This window comes from Melozone crissalis, unplaced genomic scaffold (assembly GCF_028551555.1).
Source record: "Melozone crissalis strain CALT ecotype California unplaced genomic scaffold, PUWL_Pcris_2 ptg000004l_1, whole genome shotgun sequence".
NCBI lineage: Eukaryota > Metazoa > Chordata > Aves > Passeriformes > Passerellidae > Melozone > Melozone crissalis.
The window spans coordinates 15,173,379-15,186,686 of NW_026535782.1; the positions used below are offsets into that span (position 1 = coordinate 15,173,379).

A 13,308-nucleotide genomic window follows, 5' to 3' on the forward strand; every position below is an offset into this window, starting at 1 on the left:
GATGGAGTTCATACTGCTGGAAATGTTCAAACTGCTGCTCCAATTTTCTCTGCTGCTGCAGGCTGGAAAGGGAAAGGTGATGGCTGGTCCCTCAGGAGAAGGGCAATTCTGCAGTGGAGCTGTGGCATCCTGGCCTTGATGGTTCTAGTATGGTTTAGATACACTCATGTCTTGCCTGGAATTACTGTCTAGGATATTCACTGACTTCAGATTAAGTGTTCCTTCCAAATTATTGGAGGGGAAAAAATTTTCATTAATAAGTTATTGCAAAACCAAGTTGACCCATTCAAGCATGCAGATGTTTTATTTAAATATTCCTCAAATGTCTATTTATTCAGCATAACACGTGTATTATGCTGCCTTCTGAAATACGATATATGACTGTCAAACGAAATTGTCAAAACAACAATCTTGGTTTCTTTGTATGATACACAGAAATAATTACATTTCATGTACAGTACAGATGCATTTTACACAGTCATCAACAGTCATTCACTACCAAAACAGCATTTAAATCACCTAAAACACCAAAAAAATGTGTATTTCCCAAATTCAGAATAAATTAATGGTTTTGCATGTGACATATGGAAATAGGAGACAAGACTGGAATTCTGAAAAATCATACTAAATCATCTCTTAAGCTGCATTTTAAAAATGAAAATACAAGTTGCTTCAGGGGTATAACTGTTATGCAAGTGTATTGCTGTAGTGTGTTCTTTCTAGAGCCTATGAACAGGAGAATAAAGGGCTTTTAAAAGACATATGACCTGATGGAGTCAGTAGGTTTCCTGGGTTGTATGTAGTCTGTACCAAAGTAGGTTTAGTAACTGCCCCTTTGCATTATTTAGCTGATATAACTAGTCATGAATTACCACATGACATAAAGAAGTTGTTGCAGTTTGCTGACATCAAGGCAGTTTTTATATTAATAAATGTTTGGCAAAAGGTGGGGACCAAGTATGAGTAACCATGTGTAGAAGTAGGATGCAAGTCAAAAATCTGATGTGTTCTGCCTCTCCTTTGAATCCATTAGAGTTCATGTAACCTACCAGCTTCAGCAGATCTGCTGCAGGGTGGAAGAGAGAGCAGTGCTGGGTAATGGATGTAGGCAGGGCTGCTCAGAAGGAGCCTTTCCTCTGGCTCAGAGCACAGCCCATGCTTCTGCTCTCTGATGTTTGAAAGAAATGCAGAAGCTCAGTTTACAATGAGTAAATCCTTCTGATTTGAAAAAAAAAAAAATTGGGAAGTTAATTGCAAATTAACCAAGACTGCATTAATTTCAGAATAAGTAAATGATAAGATAAAAGAGTAATGAATGGTATTATCTCTTTTTACTTGCAGTTTAATTCTAATATGTGATGCTGTATTTTGGTGTATATACTGTAGCATGATAGTCTATCATCTACTCTTCACTGTTGACAGGTAGAGAGAAAGACCAGTATTTGTGTGCAAGAAAAAGTGTATCATCAGCAAGTTTCAGTTCTTAGTGGGTATTTTAATGTAAATTTTCAGGTCAGTAGAATGCTATCAAATACTATACTGAAACATACACTACTGAAACTATTAAATAACTGTGTTAATCATTTATTGTAATGGCATCTAGTGCACTGAGCGTTTTGATTTATATGCATATTTTATTTTGCAGACATGCAATTATTTCTGATCCAGTGTTTTTGATGTATATATGTATGTATTGATATGCACATATTCTGTGTATATTTGATGTATATGATGTATGGTATGTCATGAATATAAGAAGCATTATGATACATCTAATGTACTGTCATGAAGAAAAATTACACTTTTTTAGCATAAAGTTCCTGATAATATCAATGTCTTTTATAAATTAAGCCAAGAAGCCTTAACTTGTAAAGCCTTCGTATTAGCTTTTAGGCCTGCCCATGTAGGCAAATTCCAATTGAAATCAATTATATTTTTGTAGCTTTGGGACTCAATCCATTATTCTGTCATTGTTCTTAGGTAATTGAATATTTTTCACACAATATAAATTCTCAAACAAGTTTTAAGATGCAAGTTTACAGATAATTACAAAAAGAATTTAGCCATCATTTTAACTGAATGTCTTTCAGTGTCTTCCAGTGTAGCTAATACTCTGGATGCTGCAGGAGGTAAGAAAGGAACCATTTGGAGACAAGTGTTAGCTGATCCCCAAAACACATTTTTGGTCATTTTAATTCAAATAGGATTGCTCCTGTAGCAGTTAACTGTGACAAGAAGTTTGCTCTGAAAATACAGTAGTAGACAAGTTGTCTATGGAAGAATGGACTGTTGATTCATCAGTGTCCTTGACATCCCAAATGATACAGTTATGTTGGAGTGGGCAATGAAGTGTCAGAGAAATAGAGAACAGTGAACAAAAGGAGCAATGGCTGAATAGCAATTTGTGGTGCAGTTTGGCTGTAAGATTATTTAAATGTTTGCCATTAGAAGTTTAAAGTGTAGATGAAGTTGTGTAAAATACCTTAAAAAAAATCCTGATTCCTGATACAACAGGTGTACAATGACTTATTGCAGTTGTAACAGTACCTAGGAAGCAAGATAAAACAATAGTAAATACTGAACTAACTGAACACCTTTAGTTCACTAATGAGTGTTTGAGTAAGAAATACTGCATTTTTCAAAGGGAAGTTATTTGTACAACTACCATGGAACATTAACAATCAGCTTGTTGTAAGTGCACGGAAATGCCCCTTTCTACAGTATTATTTTATCATGCCTAATCTGAAAAACAACAAAAGTAAACTGAGATCACAGCTTCAAATAATTTCAGCATGCATTATGGTTGTAGTTCTTTCAGTCAGTACAAACATATTTCATATGAGCATTTTCTCATTCATTTTTTGACAGTTCTTCAACAAGTTTGTGGTTTATTAACAGGGAAAAAAAAGACATGTTATCAAAATGTTTCTTGTTGTTTTGCATTCAGCAGGAACATAGGTTTCTATTTTTTCGTTTGTGTTTTTTTTTCTAAAAAGAGCTTTCATGATAAGAAGAAGCATCAATGGGGACATTTCATTGTGCTCATATAGTAAGTCAGGATGGTCACAGAAGATTCCACCGCGCATCAGTTCGGACAGGGGGTAAGAAACTCCTTTTGGTTCACACCCTATGACACCAAAACCCACAAAGTTTATTTCTCCTGAACCTCTTGGTCTGTGGCCAGTGGCACACTCGTCAAGGGGCGTTGTCTTTGTCAGCTCTCTCATTCCTCACGACTCGTTTTTCACTGCTCGAGCTCAGCTTGCAAGTGGTCTTTATGCTAATTTATAAATAATTCTTTGTTTTATAACGCAGATACTCTGACAATGTTTCCTCCCGAGTACTCGGGAGAGTCTGGCCTATCATCTCCTTCAGGTGTGGTGACTGGAGGTGTTGGGATGCTGATTATTGCTGTAGTGACGTAAGGCTGCTCACAGTTTAGTTTAACGCACTCTTCCACTTTGGCATTTAAGCTGGAACGGCTGGAGGAAGAAACAAAAATCCATGAAGAATGAAAGTCCACGTTACCACAAACCTCTTGAGCCTGATTCCATTCCCTCAGCCAGCCATCTCCATCCTGCCCCACCTGGAGAGCTCTGAGCACAGAGCAGCACCACCCCACTGCACCCCAGCAGCGAGTGGTCCATGGCTATGCTCACGTCCATGTCCCTTTCTCCCTTCCTTCCCACCATTTCAGCACTCCTCAGCCATCACCTGTGTTTCTGGACAGGGGAACCATTGCAAAGCTAGCATAGCCTGGAAGTTCCTTACTATGCAGGAAACTAGGGGCCCATCCAAGTCTCCTGCATATTCCTCAATACCATGCTTATTTAATAACATTTGGATATTAGGAATAGTTTCTTCACTGAAATGGCTGTCAGACATTGGAACAGGCTGCCAAGGGAAGTGGTTTACCCTTGGAAATGTTCAAAGGGAATGTAGATGTGGCCCTTGGAAATGTCATTTAGTGGTGAACATGGTGGTGCCAGGTTAATAACTGGCTTCAATGATCTTGGAGGTCTTTTCCAACCCTAGTGGTTCTGTGATTCTGTGTATATTCTGTTTTTACACAATGGTAAGGCACTGTGTTATATGCACTAATTAAATTTGTGTTAATATGTTCATGGAGTTGCTGCAGTACCTCCTCAAAGTAAAACACTTGAAAAACTCAGACTATTTCAAGGTGAAACCAGCATTTTATGATTGTGTTTTTGTTTTCTAGCACAAAGCTGCTGCTTTTTGTTTTTTATATATATGGCATCTGGAAGTATGGTGCAGGCAGATCCTCTAGCAGAAAAAGAATGGATCCAGGCAGAGTATTTCCTGAAAAACTAAGATAGATTTGAGCTTTGTGCTGGCCAGGAGGTTTTATTGCATAACAGCTGAAAATCTTTAGTAGTTTGAAGAGTTCCAAGCTGTTGGATTGTTCATGGAAGTGAAATCCAAATGTAATAACTATACAAAGGAAGCTACTCAAAATGTAGCTTAACAAGACAATCTCTATAGCAACTTGTACTGAAAATACTTCTTTATTAAAGGGTGGCATGTGTGAGATTAATAGAAAACACTTCTGTGTCTCCTTGGACCTTTGCCGTGTCTTCAGAGGTGATATTTGGATATATGTAAAAGCCAAATACTGTACTTTTGAGAGTACAGGGACATTCAATAAATTACACACTCTTAAACTGCACTTACCTCACTTTTGTAATAACTCCTCAAACTAGGGAATACATTTTTCTTATCCATTTCATATTTTTTTATTTAGAAGAGTCTTCCTTGTGACTACTACAGTTAGGACTCTGGGAATCAGTTTTATTTCTCTGCTCTGCAGAAATGCAAGGAGGTCCAATTTTATATGCCTCTGAACCAAGAAGGGACAGACAGAGCACTTGCTCATCTCATATATCTGAATTGGACATTTTTCTGTGTGAAATTTTTCTTTTATGCATTTGTCCACAGGATAGAACATCTGGTGCTCTATTTTACGTGGCGTAAAACGTAGATGCTGTTTGCTGTGAATACGGCATGGTAGTTTGTGAGGAGCGCCTGAGAGGGCAAAAATGGATAGAGAGAGAGAGACTATTCTATTATTTTGGATTATATTGGAGACTATTTCTATTATTTTGGATTAAGCTTGAAGCAAAGGAAGCACAGAATATTTCAGTACCAATTCCTCTGTTTAGATGAGTATTGGACCCTCATCTTCAGCCTCACCGCCTGCCTACAGAGGCCACAGCCCCTTTGCATCAGTTCCCTACCAAAACCAGTGACCTCAGCCCTGGGTGTGCCGGTGCACATGAGGTACCTGTTGGACAGGGGAGTCCTCTCCACGCATCTGATCTGGATGGTGCTGAGCTCCTGCACGCTGCCGGGGCGGCTGCCGCTGGCGGCGGCGTTGGGGATGCGGTACGTCTTCTTGTGCCGCCGCGAGCAGCACGTGCCCGTCACGCCCGGCTGCGACGACAGCGAGGGGCTGTGGCTCGGCGGCCTGTTCACTGTGGAAACCTCCATGCAGCTCTCCTCGTAGACTTGCTCATCCACAAACTCGTGGTTCTGGCCCCGAGGCATCCAACAGAGGGACAAAGCACACACAGGAAGATAATTGAAGTGAGCATATTAATGGTGATTGTTTAACGGCTTACATTGACGCAACTGAATAAACTGGGAAAGTTAGCTTATTCTTGATTATAGTGTTTAGCCCATATTAGTCTGGGCTGAATACCAATACGAATGCAAACACTGGAACAAAATTAACAAGAAAATGTTAATCCAAATTATTTTGCAAAATAGCATGTGGTTATAGTGTAGTTTGCATTATAAATATCTGCACAATCTTTGAAGTGCCACAAAATAGAGGATTATGTTTATTAATAAAATGCAAACGGTGCTTTTGTAAACACTCTAAATGTCAGTTGAAAATAAATAAGATTTATTATATTGAACTATAATATAATAAAATTCATAAATATTTTCCAGATAAGTTTATAAGACTTCCTTTTGAATTACATCTTAGAAATCAGGATCTGAAACAACATTTCTTGAGGTATGCATCTATCTAAAAGAAAAAACATTTAAACAAATAGTAATTTTGATTAGAGGAGATGAGATAGTTATTTGAAAGCATTCAAAAAGTTCCTAATTACTGTAGATGGATGTATGAAAAGCAGTTTAGAGGACTGAGTATTTTAGTCAAATGAAGTCCTCTTTATTCATGCAGTCTTCACTCAGTCCCAGGAAAGACAGTAGTTTTATAGGGTGGTCGCAAAGATGTATCCAAATCCACTCAAATATCCAGTTTACATTAATTAATCAATTAATTTGGGAGTATTTCACACCCAGCCACAATTCCCACATTTTCTATGTGTGCAAAAGAGTGTGAAATAGTGGTGTTGCTTGTGGTGGCAAGGGAGGGGAGGAGATGCAGGGGAGTGGGACAAGTTTTTATAATTATTTAAACCTAGGCAGAGATTGAAATATTTTTGCAAGCAGTTTGAGCAAGCCTCCTTCTTCAAGAAAACTCTCTCTATTTACTGTTGGAGTTAGTCTGTGTATCCCAACAATGTTTTAGAGGAATTGTTTAAGAAGCATTTTCTGAATTGTTTTACATTCTACTTACTCTCACATTAGTTTTGTCAGCCTATTGCATTTTTGTGTATTAGAATGAGGTAAATTATTTTTCCCCTAAAAAATTTTGCTCTAATTGGAAAGATGCTGATGTTTTTCAGAATTGCCATATGGGGCCAATATAAAATATGTGAACAAAGCAAAGAGAGTAACAACTCTGGCCAAGTGTTTGCAACAAATAGAAATACCTTTATAGGCATAACATTTTTATTTCCATTTTTTCTGTTCTTCACTCAGACATACGTTTGTGTGAATCAAGAGGTGTTGAAGAATGTAAATTTCAAGTGACAAGGAAAAAAAGAACTTGCTTGACAAATGACTTTTATAAGGTATATGCCAGTCACAATCAAAATTTTGAACATGATCACACAGTAGGCATAAAATTCAGAGAGAAAAATAACCTAATTGCTCTTGTGAGATTACATTCAGGGGCTTGCAGTATGTTTGCCAAGAACTCTGTTATTTGTCTGATTAAAAGTAATTTTGTGCTTCCTAAAACCTTTATGGAGCAATGATTAAAGAGTTTTATTGACTGAACTTTTAATATAGAGTTGAAACATTTTGAAATGCTATAATGGCACAATTTAATTGATTTAATTATACTTATTAATTAACTGTTCCTAAATTAGCTAAAAGTAATTTGTAAAATATATTTTTTAGTGCAATTAGTTTCATTATTAATGCAATCTTCACAGAATTCCATAACATTGCCTACTCTGCATTTCTGAGGGTGGGTGAGATCTTCTCCTATTGACTTTTCAGTGACAGAAAAGAGAAAATAATTCTTTTCTCAGTATCATGATGGTTATACCACAAAGGATGGTGAGAGTCTTAAGAAGAAACACCACCCTTTCTGTTCTACAATGAACCAGAAACTTGCCAGATTCCAAATGCTGAGGGCCCAAAATATCAAGTTCTCACTAAAATTTTAGGAATGCATCATCTCCAGAATGCAGCTTGGAACTGCTGTATATATTTTTGTGTTAATATATCATAGGAACTCAGGGCCAGTAGCAGAACCCAACAGAAGGAAAGAAGAATGTAGATTCAAGAAAAAAAGATAATAATTGCTTTACAGACTTCATTTTTAAAAGAAAAATTAAAAAAAAATGTTTTACAGACTCCTCCATTATCATTAGAGGAAAGGTGAAACTTTGGGAGGTGAATTCAGCTCCTACCAAATAAATAGAAATTTTTTTCCATGATTTCTATGAAAGTTTTACAAGACCTATGGTTATTACTCAGAGTTTTAAATATGTTTGCAATATTCTACTGTGGAAGAATTTTAAAGGCAAATTACTATTATCAGGTTCTGTCTCAGAAATGTTTCAAAAGGACCCAGTGAGAATCTTAGCAAAATAAAAAACAGTGTTCTCTGAATAGAAAGTAAGAGGTTTTATCCTACAGCACATTTTATAAAATTAATACTTCTAAAGTAAGAAGGGAGGAGACATAAGCACAACAAGCATATGGGTGATGTATTGCTAATTGACATAACAACTGGGCCCTTTTATTTCAGAGACATGCTGTCAAAAGGAGAACATTAAATTCCACACTTATATCAGGTTTTAATTTATCAAAATTTAGCAATGTTTGTTGTGGGAAAAATGTTAAGTCTTCGTTGTTTGTTTGTTTTGGGGGGGTATTTTTTTTTTTTTTTTTTTGAGAAGAAGCAGAATAACTTTCACAGTGATCTCCATCAAATATAGCAGAAGTTACATCTCTCTGTTATTTATATGCATTGGGTATAAAGCCTTAAAATAAGATAAAATGGCTTTTCTTCCCAGCTAGCTGCTTTAATATAAAGGCTCATTAATTAAAAGAGAAAACTGGAAACATTCAAAACCAGGCTGGTGTTGCAATTCTCAGGAAAACACAGCTCTCTTTTCTTACCGTAGTTTTTTCCAGGCAGTGAAGCAGGTGGTGGTGCTGTGTTTCAAAGGAAGAGCCAGATTTGCCAACAAAGGCCTGTTCTTCTTCATTGGAGGACTGTTGATACATAAAACTGTGTATTATTGTCAGTTTTGAACAAGAGGGTTCTTATCCAAATATTTGATCAGAGCTAATCTGGATCGTGCATGGTAGCGTAACTGCAAGGCTTCGTCTACAAAGTATACCAAAAATTATTTTGCACCTTAATTTGCTTTTGCTTTTTTTTTAAATCAAACTATTTTCCTTCCTTCCCTTGCACCTCCTTTTAAATGTTATCATCTTAGATCTTTTATGCATGGATAAAATAGAACTATTTACAAGTGCAATCAACACATAAGCTTCGAATGTTGGATCAACACGTTTAAAATTTTAATCAATTTAAGTTACAGTAAAATATTTGTTCTTCCTGAGAATGTGCCTCATTTGAAGAAAACTAAAAATAGCTGTCCTCCCAGGATCATTTCATAGCACTAAAGAATTTGTAATACTGCTGCTTACACAAAAATTCATGTCAGTGATCCCAATCTACTGGGTTTAGAAAGCATATAGGAAATGTTACTGACGTAGAATGAAGAATTAAGTAGAAAGCATCCACTGTTTATTAATTGCTTTCATAATTATTCACTAGAAAGCAAAAAACCAAATAGGGGAGGAAGTGGGATAATAGAAAAGAATACAATTCAACCATGGGATATTTGAAATCTGCACGGTAATTAAGATATTTGGTGTCTTTTTTATTCAAATATTTGAGTTCTTTCAAGCAGAAGAGGAAACAAGGGCTCTGACTGCTCATCTCTCATGCTACACAGGACAGATAGACAGACAGCCACTTCCTCCTCTGCTGGCTATAGGTTTAAGTATCCGGCTGTTTAACATGTATTGAGCAGAAAGGGCACAGAGGAATAAAAGCCTTCCTGTATTCCTCGGGGAATAGCCTAAATGCCAGAAAATGGCAGGGATTAAAAACCACTCTGTCTGCAGTCTTTCTGGGCTGGGTGCAGCTTTGAGCAGCCAAGGGCTGTCTCCCAGAAATGTGGGTGGTCACTGTGGATCCCAGTCCCAGCTGCTGGTCCTGGCTTTGCGGCAGGGGGGAGCGGGGAATTTACTTCAGACGACATTACATTATAATGCATTTGAGGTAATCACCAAGATTCTCCTTAAACCCAAGTAGGTGCTTCGAGGGAACACTTCACTCTGCAACACCCCTCTCTGCAAACAGTATTCAAGAGCTGCCTTTTCCTTTACTGACAAAACCTGGTTTTGTCATCCATGTTCTACCTGTTTAAAGCCAAATGAGATTAATCCAACCCCCCTCCTAAGCGGCAAATGCTCTGTACTTTCCTTAATGAGTTCTTCTACAGGATCTAACTCCAAAAATATGGGTTACATTGAATCCAGCATTTCTATCCGGACATTTCCCTCATCTCCTAATACCCCACCATGGATTCTCACAACTTCCTTTAACAGCAGTAATTGTCCAGTTTATCCTTCCTTAATCTACCTCTAAAGATAACATTGCCCAGAGCCCCAAGGTGACTCACCCTGGTGATAAGTAGAATAAACTACTGCTGGGCTGCCGTTAAGTGGTTACTCCAGAGGTGGGGGAACACAAACATTACCTGCTGCAGCTGGTTACTCAGCAAGCCGTTCCGTTTGCTCTGCATGTAGGCATTAGCGCTCCCGCTCTTGGCGGCGCGGATCCGAGCGAGCCTGGCTTTCTGTGGAAACACACAAAGTGAACAGTGCCATTTGTACTCACAGCCATCGCCCTGTTTGTCTAAAACTGCTAAAATTGGAATCAGCTGCTTATGAATACCAATCTCACAGTGACTGACAGACTGCATGGCATCCATCCTCCAGGTGGAGCAAATCACAAGTGTCTTCCCATTTAAAATGCATTTGGTAGAAGTTTTTATTTGTTTGCATGTATCAGCTACTAAGAACCAGGACCTTGGAGAAGGGATTAGACAGATCAGTATGGAAGTGCCTCCTTTTTTGGTTTTGCATTGCTGCAACTGCCACTCTTTGTGTCTTGTAGGGCAGAAACATGGACATCCATACATCCATTTCAGTTGCTATTGCAGTGAAAATCTCTTTAAAGGGAAATAAACAGTTCAGAAAAAATGGAACATTGTGACATCTATGAGTGAGTTTCTCAGAGTCTTCTGGGTTTTTTGAGTACCAAAATGTAATAGTGCTTTTATGCTGTCTCCCAGCTGCATTCCTGAATATTTGCTGAGCCGTTTTAGAATCATAGAATGGTTTGGGTTGGAAGGGGCCTTAAAGGTCACCAGTTCCAAACCTCCACCATGGGCAGAGATTCCACGCACTACATCAGGTGGCTCAGTCCCCATCCAGCCTGGCCTTTAATACTCTCATGGGTGGGGCAACACAACTTCTCTGGCAACCTGTTTCTGTGCCTCATCACCCCCTTAATAAAGAATCTCCTTCCAACATCTAATATAAACCTACCCTCTTTCAATTGAAAACCATTCTACCTTGTCGTGTCACTATCTGCCTGTATAAGAAATCTCTCTCCCTCCTTTCTATAAATTCCTTTTATGTACTGGAAGGCTGCTCTAAGGTCTCCCTGGAGACACCTCTTCTCCAGGCTGGACAGTGCCAGCTCTCAGCCTGTCTTCACAGGAGGGATGCTCCAGCCCTTGGATTATCTCTGTGACCCTCCTCTGGACCTGCTCTAACAGGTCCATGTCTTTCTTGAGCTGAGGACTCCAGAGCTGGATGCAGCACTCCAGGTGGGTCTCACCAGGGTGGAGCAGTGGGGCAGAATCCCCTCCCTTGCCCTCCTGGCCACGCTGCTTTGGATGCAGCCCAGGATGCAGCTGGCTTTCCAGGCTGCGAGTGCACAGTGCTGGCTCATCTTCAACTTTACATCCACGAGGACTCCCAGGTTCTTCTCCACAGGACTGCTCTCAATTGCCTCCTCTGCCAGCCTGTACTCATGTGCAGAATTGTCCTGACCCTGGTGCAAGCACTTGCACTTGAATTTTTTGATTTTTCATTAAGTTCTCATGGGCCTACTTCTCAAGTTTGTCCAGGTCCCTCTGGATGGCAGCTCTTCCTTCTGTTGTGCCAAATACATTGCTCACCTTTGTGTCATCTGCAGACTTGCTGAGGCTCACCTGATCTCACTGCTGGTGTCATCAATGAACATACTGAAGGGCACTAGTCCCAAGACAAAGTCCTGAAAGGCACCAATCCTCACCAGCCTCCACCTACCTCTTCATGTCTGTCAGTATAACCAGACTTAATACTTATCATTTTTGGTCATAGACTGTTCACAACCTGATTTTTTCAGAGATATCAATTACTGAGAGAAGTTTGTGATTTCTTAGGTGAGCCTCATTGCTTGTGAAAGTGACTTTCATCTGGAGTAGAAGGAGACTCATGAGTGACATTTTGCATCCACTGAATTTTGTACAACACACAGAACAGAGAATTAGGGGAAAGCATGAAGAATGGACTCTCTCAACCATTAATGTGGAAAACAGAAGCTTTTATGGGATTACTAGGTTGGCTTCCTGGTTCTGTATTTTTTGGGGCTTGTTACATGTATAAGATGGAATCTGGGTTGATCTTCATGGTTAGATTTCTGATTCTGAAAGCCAAATGCCTAGCAGCATCTGGAATTAAATGGCTACTGAAGCACAGAAGGAGATACAGAAAAGCACTTGAAAATCCTTGAAAAAACTTTGATGTTTAATTTGTGGACATTTTCAGAAAATAGAGAGAGTATTTTCCCCTCTTCCCCAAATTTCTGTGACATTAAATGTCAGTATGTGCTTAGAGAGGGACGCAGCCCCGTCACCGCAGCCACCAGATCTTTCTGGCATGATGATAAATAATTAACTGACTTAGAGGAATGGCTCAACACCACATTTCTTTGCACTCACAGCCTCAAACTCACAGATCTTCTCAAAAGAAAGCCAAGGAATTTATGACAGCTAACAGCTAACATGGCTGAAATCTGGCTTCTGCTATGTCATGCATTTGTTATCATGTAGTTGTTCTGAAAGTAAAGAAAGTAATGCTCTACATGTGGGCATCCTTGAGCCAAAAAGCTCACATGAGATGCTATTGATTGATTTTGTGATATATTACCCATTTAAAGATAACACATTTGTTTATTGACTTTCTTGGTGACCATAGCTTTTCCAGCAACGCAGTTAATGCATCTTATTTTAGTGGTAAGGAGAAAACATCCCTGATGACCTGGCCTGGGGTTCCCAGGAGCAGCCAGTGTAGGGAACTGTTACAGCTCCCACCCTCTTGCTCACCTGGGCTCTTGGGTGGAGCATCCAGGGCTACCAGTACTGCAGGGGGCTCAGTCCCCAGAAAATAGGTGGTTTTCTAAATGGTGCTCCTGTGATGCAAGCCCAGCATGCTGGGTTGAAGGGTGAGGGAAGGGGTTTTACCTGCACCACAGAATAGTCATGGGCTGGGACAAGTGCACTTGGTTATGTTCATAAATATATAAAAGTTTAGTCTTAGGAGCTCGAGATGCTTTAGAGGAGTCTCATAAATAAGTGATTTCAGTCACAAATATTTTAGCTGTGGTACTTTTTAGTCTGCTCTTTATACATGGAGATTCATTAGATTTAATGAACAGATATTTAACATACATTAGTTCTGCTCTTCCTTTTAGCATGCATATTCATTTTCTCTTTAGTGCTTGAAGTAATAATTATGGCACAGCATCGTTTAATAAAGAAATATGAAAAACATAACAGT

General features: G+C 39.0%; 1 protein-coding gene across 3 annotated transcripts in view; it reads right to left on the bottom strand.

Annotated features, from left to right (window-relative positions):
* Nucleotides 1–277: 277 nt before the first annotated feature.
* Nucleotides 278–13,308, bottom strand: part of KCND2 (potassium voltage-gated channel subfamily D member 2) — a 267,174-nt gene continuing 254,143 nt past the window's right edge. For all 3 annotated transcript variants that reach the window (XM_054276230.1, XM_054276222.1, XM_054276214.1), the window contains 4 exons: nt 10,176–10,274; nt 8,518–8,613; nt 5,306–5,553; nt 278–3,482 (listed from right to left, as the gene is read on the bottom strand). In XM_054276230.1, the coding sequence (XP_054132205.1) occupies nt 3,305–3,482; nt 5,306–5,553; nt 8,518–8,613; nt 10,176–10,274 (621 nt within the window). In that variant the 3' untranslated portion in view covers nt 278–3,304. The remainder of the gene's footprint in view (nt 3,483–5,305; nt 5,554–8,517; nt 8,614–10,175; nt 10,275–13,308) is intronic.